A 21,800-nucleotide genomic window follows, 5' to 3' on the forward strand; every position below is an offset into this window, starting at 1 on the left:
TTTTCTCTCCTCCGTCTCCTCCCCATCCCACCGGAGCGGGGCGGAGGAGTGAGCGAGAGGCTGCGTGGTACTTTGTTACCGGCTGGGCTGAAACCACCACAATGGTATTTATGTCCTGTTCTTTCTAAAAAGACATCTCTGATGGACTATTATGACAAATCATGACAGAATCTGGTACTGCACAGAATAATGTCTCTTCACTGGGGACAAACACAGCTGTCAGTAAGAGTTAGCTGGACTGTGTGTGAGGAGGGGGTTACTCTGAGAAGATTAATTTCACAGCTAAAAGATTCTTGTATTTCCTTCTGACTTGAGCTTCTCTCTCATGAACAATGTAAATATAACAGCACAACCCATCTGCAGTAACTTGTGCCTCAGCTGATTTTTCTTGATGAAGAGAAGATATTCTCTGTAATAATTTGGTGGATGAAGAACTAGTAAAATGGGTAGTATGAATCATCATCATATTTTCTGCCAGAGATATTTTTATAAATAAGAAGTCTATTGTATAGAAATATTTTTTTTACAAAACGTATGGGTATGAAAACATTACAACAGATTGGGAGTTAAACACATTTGCAATGCATAAGCTGCCCAACATTCTAGTTAAGGAAACTTCTGTAATGGAAATTTTACACACTATTTTTTGCCTTTTCATAGACCTCTGGGGTTTTTACCAGCTTACAACTATTTGTAAAAATATTATCATAATAAAAGTTACAGATGGGAACAACACAAAAAATCATTTATTCACAAAGCAAAATTATTCTGCTAGAAGACACATCAGATGCTTATCACCTCTTAATATAGTTGTATTTTTTGTTTAATAACTGAAAGAAACCATATGTTGGGTTTCTTTTCCTGTGGTATAGAACTGCTCACCCTAAGAAAGAAACAAACAAATGTTCAGGTCTGTGTATTGAAATGTACCAAATCAGTTATTTACCTGATTTTTCAGAGGGAAGAGAAATGCTTTTTGTAGTATCCAGAATAACAGCCAACCCTGCAGAGAGTGATGGGAGGATGCTGGTGCTGAGATCTATGCGAGTTAGACTTTCAGGTTCTCCTTCCAAGGCTTTTGGAATACCTCCAGCACAGTTATCTTCTGTCTGATCCTTGTTCTGACTGTTCTTCTGTGGACTCTGAACAATATGAACGATGCTCTGCTGGACCAGGTCACAGTTCTGCAACACAAAACCAAAATCCCAATAAATAGTTAACTGTGACATAAGGGACAAAATCCCTCTATCACCAATTTGTTATTTATTAAATGGTCTCCAAGCCGTTTTGTGTAGAATTTCAGAGTGCAGTAATGGAGTTTAAAGCAAAGTGACAAGTGTAAATTGCTGGAATTAGGATTACTTGCATTGGCAAAAGGGTCACAACACTTACAAATTCTAAACATTTAACAAGGAAATGGTGGATGAGAGCCAACAGCTCTAAATACGTCTGGTTTATTGGCACAAAGGAAAAACTCCAGAGGAAGCATTACTAAATTAAGTGCTAAGAATATTCAATACTTAATAGGCATTTGCACTGCTAATGCTGACACACATTCTTCATGTAGCAATTTAGGGTCACTGAGTTCTCCAGTGTCATGAATGAACCACATAAAAACATCAGCCTACACAGAAAGAAGTTTGAATTTCCCTCAAGAAAATAATTTTCTGCCTCTTTGCAGCATCAATAGGTTGGCCATGTCTGTCCTGAAATGTCAAGACAGACTGCTGATTACATTTGGGATGAACAGTAAGAGAATTCAGAAGCATTTATCTCAGCATCTATACAATATTTAAAATTTTTAGTTTGTATTTGCAATTATTACATGCACTTTTAATTGCAAAAGATTCCTTTACAGATATTTTAGTGCTGTTTATACCCTCTTTATTATCCCGCTCTCCTCTGGTCTCATTTCTGTTTAGTGGTTTTACTTCATTCTCTTGCATTATTTCTCAGTACTTCCCCCTCCACCTGTTCTTTCTTATGTAATGCATTTCTAAAAGACAAAAATCTGTTTGTGTTTTTTTTCTTTAAATTGAATTTTTAATAACACACTCTCTCCTTAGAGAAACAGTAATCAGCCAGCAGAGATTTGTCAGAGCAAGGACGCTGCAGTATTAATATTCAAACAAAGCAGTAATTAGATTTCAACTTTAAAACATTATGTTGACATTAAAGGTATCCTTTTTTCATACAGCTTGTTGCCCATAACATTTTAAAAGATCCATTTAAATAGCTTAATAATTTCACTCATTAACACAAAATCCAAAACATGGCTGTCACTCTAAAACTTCTCCAACTAAGAACACTGTACAATATTAAAGAATTTAATAATCTAAGAGAAATTAATAATAAAATTAATAACCTAGGCAAATGAGGAGCTCAGAAGTGATTTGCTCAGTCACAGCTAGAACTACAAAGGGAAATAGGTATATATGTAAAAACTGACAACCTTGGAAACCTCTAATCAACTGTCAATCAGTCAAACCATTATTTAATGAGCATCTCTTCCAGCAGTTTTACTTGCTTAAGCGGCCCTTGTCCTGTCTTTTATTTTTTCTCACCATCTACTATCCTTCTCAGTTTGTTCCTTTTTAAAGTTTGCATCAGTTCCCTGATTCAGTTCACAGCTTGATGCTGTGCTACAGTCACAGTGAGGGCATGGTGCAATAGAGAGAATAAGAGGGATGGCAAGGGCTGCTTAAATCCGACAAAATGCCCCTGCAAATCTACAACCTTTTCCAACCACTCTTGCTTGATCTTGACTGCTGTACACATTTAGATGCATGGTTTAAGTCAATTGATCTTTAAAAAGTATAGGTTCCTTTCCAGTTCTTTTTGCAGGCTGGAGGGTATGTGGTTAGCTTATAAACAAAGGAAGGGCTGACAAAACAGAGCCTCATCTTATCTACTGTTCTCTCTCCAATGATGTCAAGAATCACATACCTCAAAAAAAGATGTAAAATCTACACTTTGGGCAATTATACGTCCATGTGACCATAGCAATAGCAAGTTCCTGGAATTCACTTAATAAAGTTTTCATTTTAAAAGGGCAGGTGAACATGTTGTATCTTAGCTTTCTTACATCTCTTTATCAAAAACAAGAACAAACTTTGGAATATTGAACATCGCTACTGATGATGATAATGTAGGTTACAGACACAGGAAAGCTTAATTAGCAGATGTCAGGATAACTTTTCAAAGATAGCAGCTAGACAAAGCAAACAACATCCTTTGATCTGTACACTAAGTATATTTGTTATGGAAGTCACCAAGCAGTAATAGACATGGATTGCCAAATCATCAGTTTTTTAATGTTGTTTCTGACTACATTTGAATTGAATTTGGATTGTGTTTAAAGGAGGAAAGTAATTCTCAACCTTTGCAAGAAAATTGAGAAGACAGTACAAGAAAGAAAAAAAAAGAAGTTTGTGATCATATCTTAATTGTGAAGAGACCTGGACAAGAATATCACCAAGCAGTTCCCAGAATTAGGGTGATTAATGCTTTATACCAGACTACATTTCATAGACAAGTAGGTGGGCTAGGTCTGCAGCTTTCTTCTCTGAGAAAAGAGGTAGAATTCAAACTATTTCTGTAAATGTTTAGGTTTTGCCTTAGGTTACTCTTGTAACACAAACCTAAGATACAATTTTTTATGTCAATGCCACTTTCATTTTCTTCATGTATTTGTTTTACGCCTCAGGAAACATTTCTTTTGAGAATATCTATTATTAATGATTCTAGAGATATTGTCTTGTCTTATCTGTTGATCCAAATTAATGCCTGTGATCCACATTCCAAAGGGAAATACTGCAAGTGTATATATTGTAGATTATGAAGTATCTCCTTGCACTAGAGCAAAGGGAGCTGAGAAGATCCTGACGTGATGAAACCCAGTATTAAGGACTGATTCTTTACAGAGAATGCGTTTTGGCCAACTTGGAAAATAAATTCATAGCCGATGAAATGAAAACTTTTTTTCATTCAAACCTTTTGCTTTCATATTTTTTTCTTGAGTTCTCAAGTTGAATGTCACAAGGCTGAATTAGCACATCCTGACTGAATAACAAAATATCTTTTGGTGCTGCCAGCTGTGGGCTAACTAGAATGTCACTTCAGGAGAGTGAGCTAAATCATGAAGAGGGAAAAGATGACTGTGATTCAGTAACTCCAAAATCCTCTTGTTCTGACAGATTTCTGTTTGATATCTTCTTAACAACATATTTTGATAGTAACATCAATACTGAAAGAAATGTTCTCTATCTAGCAAATATATAGCCTACTAGAGAAGTCTGAAATGCAATACACTTTCTTTTGAAATATATTATTTAGAGAAACACTAGAGCAGAGAATAGTTTGAATTAGAAGATTTGGATTTGAATGTAAAAAAGCTAATTTCTTGTGGTGTTTTGTCTTGAAAAGGAACTTGAAAGAATTTTATTTCGTGCTAACCACCAGTTGGGGTTTTTTTAGGTGTTTGTTTTTTTTTTTATTGCCTGCCAAACTCAAAAAGCAATTCTTCACACTCCACTACCTAAGATCCAGTTCAAACTTTTCCTATTATCTGGAGAGCCACTTCTTTGCCCATGAATCCCTGGGGCCTACAGAGTGGAAACAGTAACAGTTTGCCTAAGTGCTGCCTATTTAGATTAAGCAGATAACAGACTGTCTGATGCCACTCAATAAGAGATTCATGCAAGATAAAAGACCAAGAAAAGAGGTTTTAAACTCCTAGGAATGATTAACAAGAATCAAAATGTTAGTTTTCCAGATAGGCTTTTTCTAAACTGTCCTGCATTTCAATATCAGATGAGAAAATAAGGGGAACATTATTGTCTCATTAATCTGCAGAATGAATGAAATAATAAAAAAACTCTCCAGATGTTTAACATCTTTGTCAGCAACATGGACAGTGGGATTGAGTGCACCCTCAGCAAGCTGTGTGGTGTGGTTGGCACACTGGAGGGAAGGGATGGCATCCAGTGGGACCTTGACATGCTTGGGAGGTGGGCCCATGCAAACTTCATGAAGTTCAACAAGGCCAAGTGCAAGGTCCTGCACATGGGTTGGGGTAATCCCAAGCACAAATACAGGCTGGGCAATGAGTGGATTGAGAGCAGCCTTGTGGAGAAGGACTTGGGGGTGTTGGTTGACAAGAAGCTCAACATGACCCAACAATGCGCTTGCAGTCCAGAAAGCCAACCATACCCTGGGCTGCATCAAAAGAAGCGTGACCAGCAGGTCGAAGGAGGTGATTCTCCCCCTCTACTCTGCTATTGTGAGACCCCACCTGGAGTACTGCGTTCAGCTCTGTGGCCCCCAACATAAGAAGGACGTGGACCTGTTGGAGCAAGTCCAGAGGAGGGCCACCAAGATGATCAGAGGGCAGAAGCACCTCTCCTGTGAAGACAGGCTGAGAGAGTTGGGGTTGTTCAGCCTGAAGAACAGAAGGCTCCAGGGAGACCTTATAGCAGCCTTCTAGTACCTGAAGGGGCCCAATAAGAAAACTGGGGAGGGGCTTTTTACAAAGGCATGTAGTGATAGGACAAGGGGTAATGGCTTTGAAATGAAAGAAGGTAGATTTAGATTAGATGTAAGAAGTTATTCACTGTGAGGGTGGTGAGGCACTGGAAGAGGTTGCCCAGAGAGGCTGTGGATGCCCCATCCCTGGAAGTGTTCAAGGCCAAGTTGGATGGGGCTTTGAGCAACCTGGTCTAGTGGAGGGTGTCCCTGCCCATGGCAGGGGGTTTGGAACTAGATGAACTTTAAGGTCCCTTCCAACCTGAACCATTCTATGATTCTACTCTATGAGTACCTATAGCACAATACACCTCTTCAAACCAGTAGGACCCACGTAAAAGCACAGAGGTCACACCAACTTTATCAAAAAATCTTTTTCCATGAATAGTGTAGAGAGACATTAAAGGTGACCTTCTGAACAGAAAAAAAAAGCATATGAAGTTCCCAGAAGAGAGAAAAATAAGCCCACCAAACCTCACTCTACTATTGCTGTAACCCTCTCACAACCCAAGGACAGAGACCACATCTCAAAAGCAGCAGACACCAAAAGGAATTAATTGGAAGAACACCACCACTATTTTCATTTCCTGATCACAGACCAACGACTCAAAAAAGTAAGAAGAAAGCAACAACAAAAAAAATAACCTTTGTTACATAGGTAGCAAAAGCTGAAATATTAATGAACTTGAAAGTAGAAATTACCTAAAATAAAAACCACAGATATAGTATTAACATTCTGTTGAGCCATGTTGGTCTAAGAAATGGGAAGCAAGATTTGCAAGAAGACTTAACATCTTTCATTTAACCCCCTGATACAGAAAGAAAAAAAAAAATAAGCTTTTGGTCTCAGAGACTCTTCCGCAGGTCATGGCAAGGGGAAATCTGAAGGGAAAACTAACCACTGTTAAAATAATGAAGCAAATCAGCACCCTGATCTGACATCACCATCCATTTGTGTGAATTCTGTCTGCTGAGTGGCAGTGAACTAAATATTGCTCCACATGGGGCAAGAGAAAAAAGCCAATGCACTGCTGGGCCTAAATTACACAGACCACTTAGCAGTTAAATTCCAGCAATCAGAAGCTACTTGCTACTTTATGATGCTGTGGAATACATCTATATTTGACTTCAGTTCACCTTTTCAACATTTTCAGAGTTATACATTACTGTACTTATTTAGTATTCAGAATATTGTAGGTGCTAAGCAACACCTAGAAATAGAAGGAAAAATAGATGCATTATTGAAAGAACCGCGTATTCAAATAAACGTGATGAAAAGGCAGAAAACCCTTCACTTAGTAGAATATTTGTAGCCTAATTTTTATAGTCTCTTCTTATTCAGTTCTTGCAGGAGTTTAAATATTGACCATGCTGAAGAAATAGAATTAAAGGAAAGTATAAAAAATGTGCTATGAAAAAAGGATTCATTGCTTTCTAAATCCAAAACCTAGTTATCATTTTAAGGACTAACTTTATTGTTCCAAAGACAGACTATTGCAGCAAATGAGGGAAGGAGCGCATGGGAGTTTTCAGTTCAGCAGGTAACAGTGAAGCTGAAAGTAACCACATGCAAATGAGTGACGTCAAATCCCTACAATTTTAACACAACCAGCTGCAAACACCAGTGGATGCAAGGCAGGCCTTTGTCATATTGAGATGTTGGAATATAATAAATTGCCTTGTTTTAAGAAGAAATGGAACAATATATCTTCAAAACACTTCTAAAATAAGGATAGGACATTCTTAATATGATATGATGGTTAAAACTTCTTTCTGTAATGACGGTTAATGAAGATGGATACAGTAAACAGCAATATGAATTTATTGTTTCCCAGATAAGCCACATTCATTATGGCTTCATTGTGCTCTGGCATTTTTGTAATCTCCCCTTCCTTCTCCTCAGCCCCCTTAAATTTTTATCTGTGTTTTTGTATCTGTTTTATTTTATCCCATTAGCAAGTGCAGGGTTAACTGAAGATTGCCAACTCTTAAACTATTTATTTAGGTAAGACTAACTTTGGAACAAATCTGGAACTAAGGCTGAGAGTTTTGTTACTTACAGACTCTTTGAAAGGAGATGAAGCTTATATAAAAGTGTGGCACTTAGATGGGAGCCACTGGAGAGAGATTTGACCTGTAGGTTTCCTTACCACGTGTAGCCATTAGAAATGGTGAGATCTTATGCTGCTTCGCTGGGCATTATAAAGATCACAGCTATGAACTGAAGATAATCAGAAAACTTCACAGTGAAAGTTCCTTTTAAATACAGGTATACTTGACTGGATCATCCCTTCACTCAGAAAAGTGAGACTCCTCCAGCTCCACTCTAATTTTCAGTTGCAAGTCCACTTTTGTGGAGCTTTGCACCACAAATACCAATATAAGAAACTGATGACAGGATTTTCATAATACTATTGACTGCAATGACCCCAGAAAACTGCCAGCCCAAAGCACACATATTCCTCCAAGACATTCCCCATTCATTGCCCTCCTGGGGAACAGGAATGAAAGGCAAGTTATTAAAAATCAGTGACTCCACTGCAACTCTGAGTGGTAGAGTATCTCTGCCAATGACTCCTGGATTGCAGGATCTAAGATGGTGAGAAGTGCACAGAATGTTAAACTGGCCTCATACAGGACATGGCAACATGATGATGGCTCATTGCTACTGATTTATTTTTCATGTTACACAAATAAAATATGCTAGAAACTGCTAAGGTCCTCAGATTTTCTCCCTTTAAAAAGATAATCACAGTCCATGATACCTATATAAAGGACAAAATTTAGAATTACAATGTATCTGCTGAATTTTCCTAAAGGTTAGAAACTTCAGAGCCTTGCAGGTAAGAAAAGAACACAGAATATATTTTTTCAAGTCTTATCCATCTGAAAAATTAAGAAGTCATTATTAGGCCAAAGTTATTTTAGGAGGAAACCCTTCAAAATTCTGGATAATAACATAAATAATAATAAAGGTATTAATTGCAGCTATAGTTTCAATAATACACTAGAAAATGTATCTAATTGTGTCTACTAAATTAGTGACAAGCTAACTATAGGTGAGAATAGGCAAAGGATTTCTAAATGTGTTTCATAGAGTGGTTAATTCAGGTTAGCTACCAGGTGCCTCCTAACTCTGCATCATACATCAGCTCAGAATGAAGGATAGTGCATTTAGATGTATTTCAAATTAATAAAACCCCAATTTTATGTGAAACATTTACATATGACTCACCACATGTGAATTACATGCATAGACTTCTTCCTTATCAAAAGCCTTATCTCTAGGGTGATCACTGTCTTTCAGTATTTCCCAAATATTAGATTTTTTCTTTAATAGTTTGGAGGGGGGCAGAAAACTTGCTGCCATTTCAATTTTCATGTCCTTTAGTGTTTGCAGATTCTGGCTAGGTCCTAGAATATGTCCTAGAGAGCAGGAGTACAGGCATGGAAAGGAATAGACTGATTCCCAGTCACATCCTGCCCTGGAAGATACCTCCTGAAAGATGAGAATTTTGCATTCACGTGTTGCTAATGACAATTTTTTTCTCCATCACAGAAGCCTAAAGTTTGGGCTGATTCATGTGTTGCAAAAAATCACTTTTGTGCCATGAAACAAGAGAAGTGAAGAAAAAAAAGACAGAAGACAGATGATGGCTAAATCAGTGTTTGAAATGTGTGCTTTAGGACTGCGACCGAAACCTAAGCAAATGTCTCTGAAAGACATTGCCATTACCAAAAAAAAGAAATCTGGGGATTTGGTTGAATTAAGTGTTCCTGGAATGTTCAATATGTCTTAATTTCAGAATAGGCCTTGTGACATTATTCTTCATTACTCTCTCTCTCTTACATGTTATGTTGCTTTTTAAGTACTGGTGGTCTTTGCAGGTATCTTACTAAAACCTCACCTTCATTGAGGCATAAAGTAATAAGGTCTTTCTTGCCAAGACTTTTTACAATCCGACATTGAATACAATATATTCTGGACTCATTTTAGGGACTGATAAGGTGACTTACACTGACAAAGTGTAATACCTGCAAATTTGTGCTAATTTGACACTCTAAAGACCCTCTGAAACTTTCATCCCAAAACACAACAGCATTACAAAAAATCTTTTCATATAAAAAGACCTAATCTGATGTTACTGAACTGTAAGTACAATATTGGGTTTGTCTCTTACTGTTTGCGAATGGTGCAGCAAGACAAAATAATTATTTTTACATAGACAAATGAAGTTTAGTGGAATCCAGGAAAGGCTCCTAAGTAACAAATCAAGGCCAGTCTATAACCTCCCCTAGAGAGACATTCATGTTCTGTTGAAGTTGTGACAGTCTTGGTTGTGTTTGCCAATTGATATTACAGGATTAGAGCAAACAGTAAGCATAGGAGTAATATTGGTATATATTGCTATATATTTTCTCTTCCTGTGAGACTGAACTTTCTGTAGACGTCTGTAAAGACTCTGTCCCATATGCAAGTGCCAGGTGAGAGGAAGAAACTCCATCTACACTTTGTAAGGAAAGATAATCCTAAGAGTCCTGAGACTTTTACTTAAAACCATAAATCTTACGGTTGCTTTGAATTTCCATGTGGAATATGATATACTTACTAGGATAACTGCTTGCTACTTAGCTTCTATCAGGTACTTTTTTATGTAATGCCATACAAAAAGGGTTAATCCATGCACATTCAAATTAAGATTCCATTATGTTTTAGCAAAGAGAACAATGGAACTTGGAAAAGAGGAAATAAGTAAGTACTGTGTGATTTACTACAGCTCCTCCAGCTAATGGTCCCTCTGTGTAGCAGAAGCCTTGACTAGCCTTTACAAAAATAAAATCCTCCAATTAACAGCATAACACAATAGGTCATATATTACAAAGGTTTTGCTCTGAATGATACTCTTTAAAGAGAAGTATAAGACTTACAATTTTATACTGATTAGTCCCTTAATGAGTTAATAATTTGCTGGAAATGGAAATGTATTCAACCAATAGTATTCAAGCTTTCTCACATTAAATTTAAACTAAGTCAGAATTCCCCCTCTTCCTTCACTTACAAATCACTTTATGCTTCATTTCCATCTTTTTCACATTATAAGACACAAAACTTTAATGTTAATTTCTAGCTCAGTGGAGGGAACACAGACGTAATTCTTAGTTAGGAACTTTGAAAGGTTTTTATTTTTTTGTACACAATCTAAGACCTTAGCATTGCTATATAAGTATTTCCAAATGGCATTATTAATACCACAACATTATTAATATGATAACTTTTCTTGAATGCAGTCCTTCTAGCACAAATTCCCACAAAGATAAATTAATCCTTAAACTAAATAAAAATGTTTTATTAGCAGCATATGCGACAGCTTGCAACATTAAAATACCTGCTTAGGTTATTGTTATACCCTTTAAAACTCCACATAATGATCTGCAGAAGACATAGAAGGCAGCCAAACTTTTTGATATTATGTTTACAAAGCTATTAGTATCTCAACAGTGACATTAAGAACATCTCATGCTGATATAAAATGGAAGAGAAATACAGTCAAATGAACACTAAATTCACATGAAACTTTTCTCCTCAGTACATGAATAATTTTTTCCTTCTTGTAATTTCATGTACTGTGCACTAAAAACAACCTATAAAATAGCAATTTATTATAATTTCTGTATAGATAGTAACAGATCAGTGAAAAGTTTATAATACTAAATTAAAAATGAATACAGTTAAGTTTTTGTGACTCTTTGCTTGCCGCTTAAATGCAGTTGAGTTCACCTCATTATTATTCCATCTTCTGCACTGAACTACCTGATAGAACGTACACTGTCTAAACAAGTTATCTCCAGATGTAAACATAAAATAAAAAAGCTTATTATTTACCAGGTATGGATCATATTTTCCATTGCTCTGTTTTCTTCTCTAACCACACCAAAACCGAACAACTGTGTATTGTAAAATGCTTGAATGAATTACATTTTGGAGACATTTTATTCTGGGTTAAATGGTGATAAAAGGTACTATGCTCAGAAAAGGTCTCATAAGCCAGCACCGTTAGCAGCCTGCAGCATGCAGCATGGCCTCAGGACTGTGGACTATATACTGTTTGATTAACGTAAGATTTAATTTTTAATTCCTCTTCCCTTTTAAATTCTTGTTTAATTTTTCTCAGCCAGGTAGAAGCTGCCAATCTGGTCACGCTTCTCTGTCTTCACTTAATGTGTACGTTAAGCATTAGTGAGCGTGCAAGGAATAGGCATAAAAGTGGCCTCACACTGACAACTAATAGGTGTCAGGACATAAACAAGACATAAATTGTATTTGAAAAGGTGGGTAGTCACTTACTACGCAGAAGTCTGAAAATACCCTAAAGACTTCAGTGGTCCCTCATGCTGATGGGGGGACTACGGTGGCAGCTGTAGGGTTGCAGAAAGGAATTTGGGAAATTCCCTTCTCCAAAGCATTCTGAAAGAATTCCTATGTACAGTTAATACTCCACTGTGGAAAGTGAATTTTCATATGAATTTATTGCCTAATGAATCAAAAGTTTAACAGCTATAAATATTTATTTCAATTACTTCAACTAGTCATTCACAGATGTCTTTTTATGCTTTACGGCCAACACCTGATATACAACGCAACCAAAGAGCACTTTGGTCTTCTACTTATCCCAGTGCATGCATCTGTATATCAGTTTGAGCAGCTGCCGTGAGAGCAGCCATAAATAAAGCCTGGTGGGCATCCTGTGTGGGCTTACTTGGTAACTTGTTAACCCACTAGTACAAACATGGACAAGAAAACACATATTTTCCAGAGCTTTCCCTGATTTTACCTGAAGGCTTGCTTTTAACCTAACAGTTACTATGCCAGGTGAAAATGGTCTTAGATTTTATTTTTGGATTATGCCTACCAAAAATATCCCAGCAGGATAAACAAACCTGCCGGGCATCGCTGGAAAACCTATGCAGTGCAGTATCAGGCAGCACAGCTACATATCTAACAGGGTTTTACTTTGGGGTAGAAGAGGCTGGGAAGGGTTTGCTAGAGGCATAGTTAGGTATGTCACAAAATAGTTAGACATCTTACAGATTCTTCACAATCCTGAATTTTAATCCCTACACCCAGTACATGTGGGCAGTTTGTCACCTCTTTGCATCCCATATGCAATCATGTCACATTTTAAAAGGGAGAGCACACACTAACACAAACAAGGTGAACGCAAAGAAGATATAATATAAAGAATTAAAATTTGCTATTAAAATGAAAAGATCCTTTGTTTTACTTTTAAGTAATCTGTGTGATTTTTCAAAAGATGTCTAGCATAAATGGAAAACCTGACTTAAATGTGAAGCTAGACTCATTCTGCTAAATAACCAACCTGTATATTAAATGTACCACCATAAAAGGGAGGTGAGTCACAGATGAAAGATGTTTTTGAACATCAGAACAAGAGAATAATGACCCATAAAAAAGATAAAGGAAACCTGCTTTGAGTGTGCTTTTATCCTTACCTGGAAAAAAAAATCTTCAATTTCCTTCTGAGGCCATTCAATTTTAAGATAAAAATCTTCAGTGATATAGCATCAAGCTATGACAGAGAAGTTCAGTGTTCAGATTTAGTTAGGAAAGCATAGATTATTAAGACAAACAAGGTTCCTGAAAATTAATTTGAAGGTTTTTGTATCATGGCTTTCTCTGTTCTGCATACCTTCAGTTTGCAACATATCACATGTTTTTTATAACTCTTACTTTGAACATCTGTAAAATCTGGAATATTCAGACCTTTTCATGTGGATGAGAAATTGTATAATTTGGATTCAGATCAAGATTCAAATTCTGAAAACACATGCAGGAACAATAGGAATTTATGAGCATTTATGGAGAAGGGACACGTGCTGCAAAATTCAGTGGTGCCAAGGCTTCAAAAATTGCAAGTTTTTCTGAGATTGAGGTTTCTTCAGGTCTGTCAGGCTACATTGGCATTACTGAGTAGCCAAGCAACCTAACTTGCATTACCAACTAATGCAGACCAAAACAAGCAGCTTTCCACAGCAAACCAGTTGGTACTGAGGACCTGACATCCACACTAAAGTTTGGGGGCTAAGGTTTTTGGGCTGGTTGGGTTTTTTTGAGTTTAGACTACCTCTAGTCTCGCCTTAATAACTGCACACTCTTTTGTAACTGGGGTGTAGTAGGTGAAGTCCTGAAATTCATCCCCCTGTTTAGTTTCACCCAAATGGCATCTACTTCATTCACTCTGAGGATGCTCCATGATGCAAACCAAAACATGGTAAATGGGGATGATCAAGAGATCCATTTCAAAAGCACTCTCCTGTTTCAAACTGAGACACTAGTGCAGACACATCCTAAGTGTCTAATTCTTAGCTCCCGTCAAAGGCATCAGCAGACACATTTCAGATCTGAGGGGGGGGGAGATACTACTGCTATTTAAAGGTAATGCTTTTATTAACATTGATGCCCACAATGACTGGCTAGTCACAGACTTTTGTGCAGTGTTTTGCTGGAAGTTACATTTATCTAGGTTTATAGAGACTGAAGGAAACAGATAAAGGTACCATAGATTGACTAGATGAAGATTAGTAAATGTATGCTGCCTTCCATTCAGAACCAAACCACTTCATTTTAAAAGATCAGTTGATGATTTTTCTTAAAGGGTGGAGATTCAACAGGTTTTACAACTATTGTTAACTATTTCTTTGTACTGGTATATCTAGTAAAACCACCATTGTGTTTTCTCCAGAGGATCAGACCTAGTTTGCTCAGCTATCTCCACTAAAAATAAATTTTAAAAATCTATAATTTTAAAAACAATTGCCTTGTTAACAGTTGTTCTAAGAAAGCATACAAACTCCTGTGAAATTTCCTTAGCAATGGGAATTTAGCTTTGTAAGCCTGGACTTGGAAATCATCTCTGTCTTAGGGCTGAACAAACAGTACAGTACAGACACATTTTAGAGCTGGAAAAGAGGTAATTCAAACACACAATAAAGGGAAGAAAAAAAACCAAGACAAAGCCACTGACTGTCACACTTCAATAAGAAAAAGCAGAGAGACTACCAGCACAGCTTCTAGCTCTTGTCACTGAAGAACACAGCAAGCGTCATCCCTGTCTTGTAGCACGCTTTTTATCAGAGTGGATGGCTACTCCAATGGGTAAGATGAAACCCTTACCCTCACAGCATCTCTTTGTATTAATTATTGTTTCATGGTGTGAGAATACTTTCTGACTTCAGCCTGGGACGAGCTTTAACAGTCCTGGAATTTTCCATCTTACTGAGAAGTAAGAGCCCATACTGCTCTTATCCCTGCAAGGGTCAACACTGTAATTTGTGGTACAGATGCTATAAATTCAGCTTCCTAAAGCTCTTTGAACTTGTCCAGCCTCAAATAAGTTCCCTCTAAAAAAGTGACTGAGAACATTCATGCCAATGACAAGCACAAAGTCGCATTTCTTTTTTTTCGTTTGTTTGGTTTTAGCATCTTTGCCTTGAGTGAGAAAAGCTCTGAAGTGAATTCAGTGACAGTATGTGCATGTTTGGAAGCACACAGTTAAGAGTGATGTGGAGCTTATATTCACATGCTTTTATCAGTGTCCACTCAAATGATGCTAGAGTTGACTGGCTGCAATTAGCAGGATGTAAAACTGAAACCCTTACAAGTATAGCATAAATTATCCTCCTTTCTTCAAAAAAGGTACCACTGGAATTGAAAGCAGAAAAGATGCAGGGGAAACAGGGATGGGCTGGGTTTGTGTGGGTAGGGAGGGCCATAGAAATGGGAACTTTTCTGTGTTTCTACAAAGGGAAGGAATTTCCCTTCTTCAACACTGAGATTTTTGTGTAATTTTAACACAAGAGAAAGCAGGTAGAAATCTGCAAATTTCAATAAATTATTTCATTTTTTATCTCTAAAATATTTGGAAATGTGTATTTTTTAAATTCAGGTAGAGGACTGATATTGGGACTGACTTGGGTTCTAGTACCGGTCATACTCCAGAGCATCCATGCCTTTTACACCTTCAGGTAAATTTGTACCAGCAAGAATTACTCAAGTTTGGCTTTTTCTTTTTTTTTTTAAGTAGAAGAAACAAATGTATGCAAGTATTTTAATATAGCAAACTCACAAAGAAAATAAGATTTTTCAATACTATTAGATTGGTACCAATTAATTACCAATTACTGCTTTCATTTGTCCTGTGACTGAGAAGGGGAGGGAGCAACAAACAGGGCCAAAGGACACAATGTTATGTGCAATTAATTAAGATTATTACTCAGGGTTTGGATGCTGTTTGTCACAAGGCACTGCCAGTTCAATATGGCTTTCTAGGTGTGGCAGGATGTGGCTTTCACACGAAACAAGCAGGATGAGCAATTCCTCTGTTGGGCTCAAGCTGCATCTCTTCGGATTTTAGCACTATTTTAGGCTGCTTCTGGAGAGGCAGCACCCAAGCTGCGTATTCAAGTTCCAACAAGCTGCACACTCACACCGGTGAATGCAAGCTGCCTTAGGGCACTTGTACATTTTGAAAGGGGTTGAAGGCATCTGTGTGGACATAGCTAATATATCTAAGAGGACCTAAAGGGCTCAAGGTACAGGTTAATTGGAAAACAGCTCAGTTGCTGTAGATTCTGACTTTATCTGGCATCCTGTGAAAAACTCAAAGATTTAGACAACTGGGAGATGATGATGGGTTTCAGCCCAGAACCCTTGAGAATGCAATTCATTTGCTTCTCTGGTAAGGAGGGTTCAAAGTTGTAAAGCATAATGCAAAGATAAAAGCTTTCCTCACTCTTCAGGAACTGTGAAAAAAGTTCTATTTTATGCTTGTTTTTAAAAACAGTAGAAACACTTTTATATTGTTACTATTTTTAGATTTTCTGCTACTTGCATGTTTTAACCTGGGACCCATTTGCTAACACTGAAATTGTGGTACAACTGCTACTGGCAGTATTCATATGACTTGCAGGAAGTACAAGGACATACGTGTTTGCACGGAGATGCTAAATCGGGAAAGTATCTGCACCTAGGCAGTTATTTTATGCCCCTATCATAAGTGGCCTCACTGATTAGCTGACCAGGGATGGACTGGATAGATGCAAATTTGGCATTAGATCCCGTTTTGTGGTTGTTTAGGATGTTTATAAGCCCAGCCAGTTGGGTTTTTGTGGAAGATGTGTATTGGTTTTGTTTGGCAAGGTTTTGGTAGCGGGGGGGGGTTACAGGGGTGGCTTCTGTAAAGAAACTGCTGGAAGCTTCCCCTGTGTTCAAGAGAGAGAGAGCCCATATTAGCCGGCTCTGAGACGGACCCGCCGCCGGCCAAGTCCGAGCCAATCAGTGATAGTGGTAACGCCTCTGTGATAACATTTTTAAGAAGGAAAAAAGTTGGGACGGAGAGAAACTGCCGCCGGAGTGAGGAGTGAGAACATGTAAGAGAAACAAGCCTGCGGACACCAAGGTCAGTGAAGAAGGAGGGGAGGAGATGCTCCAGGCGCCGGAGCGAAGATTCCCCTGCAGCCCGTGGTGAAGACCCTGGTGAGGCAGGCTGTCCCCCTGCAGTCCAGGGAGGTCCACGGTGGAGCAGATATCCACCTGTAGCCCGTGGAGGACCCCACGCCGGAGCAGGTGGGTTCCCGAAGGAGGCTGTGACCCCGTGGGAACCCCGCGCTGGAGCAGGCTCCTGGCAGGACCTGCGGATCTGTGGAGAGAGGAGCCCACGGAGCAGGTTTTCTGGCAGGACTTGTGACCCCGTGGGGGACCCGCGCTGGAGCAGTGTGCTCCTGAAGGACTGCACACCGTGGAATGGACCCATGCTGGAGCAGTTCGTGAAGAACTGCAGCCCGTGGGAATGGCCCACGTTGGAGGAGTTCGCGGAGGACTGTCTCCCGTGGGTGGGACCCCACACTGGAGCAGGGGAAGAGTGTGATCAGCCCTCATCCTGAGGAGGTGAAGCGGCAGAAAATAACGTGTGATGACCATAAACCCCATCCCTGTCCCCCTGTGCCGCTGGGGGGGCTTGGTGGTGAAATCCGGGAGGGTAGTTGTGCCCGGGAAGAAGGGAGGGGTGATGGGAAGGTGTTCTGAGATTTCATTTTATTTCTCATTACCTTGCTCTGGTTGATTTGTAATAAATTGAGTTAATTTTGCAAACTGAGTCTGTTTTGCCCGTGACGGTAATAGTGAATGATCTCTCCTGTCCTTATCTCGACCCGCGAGCCTTTTGTTATATTTTCTCTCCCCTATCCAGCTGAGGATGGGGGAGTGATAGAACGGCTTTGGTGGGCACCTGGTGTTCAGCCAGGGTCAACCCACCACAAGATGATACAAAGAGGGTGGGCAGTGAGAAACATGAGACTAGGGTCTGCATATGGGCCTGAGAAGGAGCACTAAAATGACTCTATAAAAATGTGCAAACCAGAATAAACCTAGTATCTAGAGCCAAACAGCTGCTGTTGCTACCTATGGCTACTGCTGTGTGATGTAATTGGCTTGTAGAAATACAGGAAATAAACTGTCCTGATTTTATAGTACTGTGAGAGACTGAAAGAGTGAATGTCTCAAACATTGTGGTGGGGCAAGTTCTGCTTAAGGACAGACAAACCCTGCACAGCAAGGAACCAAGGTGAAAAGCCCATCAGCTCAGACATCAGCAACAGCAGGGGGAGGGCGTGCCGGAGGGTGGCAGCTCCCTGTTCTGATAAGCTCTTCTGATACAAAGATCAAACCATGGCCCTGTCTGCAGGGAAGGAGAAGTTACTCCACAAACGACCCCCAAACCCAAAGCCTCACAAACTGTTCATTAACCTGACGAGTTTGGGTGCCCGCCTGAAGGAGGGGCAAGGATGATAAAAGGACACAAACCGAAGCCCCGGGTGCGCGAGCCCACCAGGACTGGACCCCTCGGCTGAATGAACCAATGCTGGACCCAGGAGCGGTGAAATCTTTCTCTCTTCCTTTCTCTCTTCCTTCCTTTCTCTCTGTCTTCTTCTCTCTTTCCTTTTCCTTTTCCACAATCCCTACACCTCATCCATTTCAAGACATAAACCATTGACCAAGTCTGAGACTAAGAGTGGATCCAGCCACCCCTAGGCCCTTCTCTGAGGAGGAATCTGGAAAGCAAGGGGGTCTGCTCTGAACCTCGTGACTCAACCGGAGGGATCTCCTTCTTCCCGGAATTGGTGTATAAGGTTACTATGGGTTGGACGGTTTACAGAAGTAGTCTTATGCCAATTCCTGTTGTGAGAAACCCTGCCACCTACTACCATGCCTCCCCAGTTCCGTTTGCTTCTGTCATGAATAAAAACATTAACTGATCGTTTGGTGTCGTTTCACCTTAATTTAGCCCAAGGGAATTTCGAATTAAACACAACTCCCTGGTCTGTACAGTCTAGTTGTGACAAGTATCTACCACACTAGAAAGTATCAGACCAAAGCACTAATTGGTATTCTTGTTGCCAGTCTTAGCACAGAGACCGTCATTTAATTGATGCAAGCTAAATCACAGTCGTTTCCAGATATGAACACCAGAAATGAAGTTAGAACCATATTAGCGAGCTGGTTGGCGTAAGCTTGAAAACCACCTCTTTTAACTTTAAGATACCTAAAATGTTTCACTGTCCTGTGTCGACAATGCACAAATCCCAAAATTCAGTTTAAGAAACAAAATAAGGTAGTTTAATATATAAATGGAATCATCACTTTTGCTACAGCTTTCTTGACTATAAAACAACAATTTGATTTTGTAAGCTTAGACTAAATGGATAACCTGTCATTATGATGCCACTTAATTCTGGAAGAAGACTACTCAGTATCAGGGTAGGATTGCAAATGGTGGAGATGCCAAAGCTCCAGCAGCTGCTAAATGATCCCTCATCCACAGTTCTTACAGTACATGTCCAAGGATACACCACATACGGTACCTCTACTGCAAACCCAGACTGTTCATGACTCCTTTTTTCAGATTGCTCCTTATCCGCCAGCAGCAAACAGACCAGAACTGTTTTGGGGCCAGGCAGCCATGTCCTCTGTCACGGTACTAAGTGCACTTCCAATCTCTTGCCTGGCCAACAAGTCATATACTGGGTTTTAGGACAATCTATCATCTGATGTGATCAGAGGTCCCTTGGACCATGTCTGCACTTTGACCACAGGCATGCACCTGATCACATGGCAGCAGAGGTTTGCCAGCATGTGCCTCCCTCCACACAAAATTATGCACTCCCACCACCCCACTCCCAAGAGTTTGGACATGTCTGCCTTAAACTCCAGGAGAGTTAAGCTAACAAGTGTTAGTTCATAAGGAGATTGAGCAAGGGACATGAACACAACTTAATAGTCATTTGTGAATTTAGACATTCTGTGATCACCTGTGCATACATGTAATATAGTAAAACAACTTTTTAAAAGGAACATGTAGAAATTACTGCAAAATTAAGACAAATAATGAGGCAAATCATATGTATTAATTAAGTGTAACCATATTAATTGCATCTGATTTTCTTTTCTGTATTAATTAGCAACAGTTTCTGTTTCTGTTGCAACTTTTTTACGTACAAAATTGTTGCTATTTATCACCTTTAAAGAAACAGCCACAAGGCACTCATAGAATTGTGGAATTTTGCTTTATAAAGCTTTATATATAAAAACCCTTCCAAAAATCCTGAAAAATCATGCAGATTCTATGATGGGGTCAGTGTTCTTAAAGATGAGAATACTATATTTGTAAACCTGTGCTGTCATTTTCTGACAGCAATGACCAATGACAATTCCCCCATTGTACCTGAGGAAAAAAACCCCTCAGAAACGGAAAAAGGCATATTTTCCAAAGTATGTTCTAACCCCTTTAAAAAATCCATTCAGTGTTTGTATTAATCATAATACATCAGTACTTCAGTAGCTGTGGCACAACAGAGACCTTGTGGGATGAGGAATCCTCTGTCAGCCTCTGCCGCCCAGGATGTATGCAGAACAAAAATGCACATCGAACAGATTCATCTTAGTTTGGCTTCGTACCAACACTGACGCACCACTTATGGAGGGAGTGTTGATATACTCGCAAAGACAAAATGATGCAATTCACTATTAAAAGCTGTCCTCTCATGGTAAAAAAAAAAGGAAAAAAAAGAAAAAAAAAAAAGAAAAAAAAAAGCCACTAATTTTAATCTGTGCTCCACAAGTTGCACAAATCAGTGAGTGATAGAGATGAAAACATAGTTATACATATTTAAGTTACACTTGAAGGTTTCTCTAAATGAACATATGCAAATGCTTGAAGCCCAGGGGCAGCTCTTTCTTGCACTCAGGACATTTACATAGCTTTCCAAGCTAATATTTAATCTAGTATTCAGTAAAACATCACTAATTACTTTCATAAATTCCTAACATCCTGTGAGATGTTTTTCCCTCTGAGCTGCAAAACTGAATCTTGAAACACCTTCCCCATCAAAGTGCAACGATTTTCACTCTACAGTGCTTTTAATTGTAAAAAAAGATCATTTTTAGTTTTCATCTTATTGTTTAACACTGGTTTTTGTAATTTTAGATAATAATAAAATATTATACTTTGGCAGGAAGAATTCTGAGACAGCAAGGAATAGGAGGATTACAACACAAAGTTCAATTAAAGAACTGAAGTGCTCTGTAATAGTAACATGATGAGAAGAGAGGAATTGCCACAGTGGACCACCCGTGAGTCTATCTCACTCACTATCACTTGCTTCAAGGGAAAATGATAAGAAACTCTGCAGAAGGCAGTTACAGACAAATTTGCCCATGGAAGACTTTTTTACGTAACACCTGTAATATTAGTGTGAGGATCCTTTCATTTCCTAGTCTTTCTCAATATTTTTATTTATACGCAGATATACAGTTTTATAACACAAATGGAAAGCCTCTAGGAAACCTACTGCCTTCATTTCCAACGGGCCCATCAACATGGTAGCTGTAATGATGTCTGTCCTCAAACTACAGCACTCATACTATAAACTTCAAGTACATCATAGACACAAAACAGCTGAATGAAAATTTCTAATCTATAGTCAGTTTATCACTGTTATTTTATATATGTTTATCATGTCCTTTGCTGATTGTCTCTCTCACATAAACAGTTCAAGTCTTTTCAGTTTCTCCTCTCATAGAAAAGTTTTCTCTAGTACTAGTGTGTCAGGAAAAAAAAATAAATACTAAGAAGCGTGGCAGCATCTGCACTGCTAATGTCTAGACTGAACAGTAATACAGTGTGGTGTAATTGTAATGGATG

General features: G+C 38.8%; 1 protein-coding gene across 1 annotated transcript in view; it reads right to left on the minus strand.

Moving 5' to 3' along the window:
* The window catches only part of PRKN (parkin RBR E3 ubiquitin protein ligase), a 787,949-nt gene that overhangs the window by 516,825 nt on the left and 249,324 nt on the right, over positions 1-21,800 (minus strand). Inside the window, exon 3 of the mRNA XM_049801652.1 lies at positions 947-1,184. Within this exon, the coding sequence (XP_049657609.1) occupies positions 947-1,184 (238 nt within the window). The remainder of the gene's footprint in view (positions 1-946; positions 1,185-21,800) is intronic.

The sequence above is a fragment of the Accipiter gentilis genome, chromosome 5, assembly GCF_929443795.1.
Source record: "Accipiter gentilis chromosome 5, bAccGen1.1, whole genome shotgun sequence".
Taxonomy (NCBI): Eukaryota; Metazoa; Chordata; class Aves; order Accipitriformes; family Accipitridae; genus Astur; species Astur gentilis.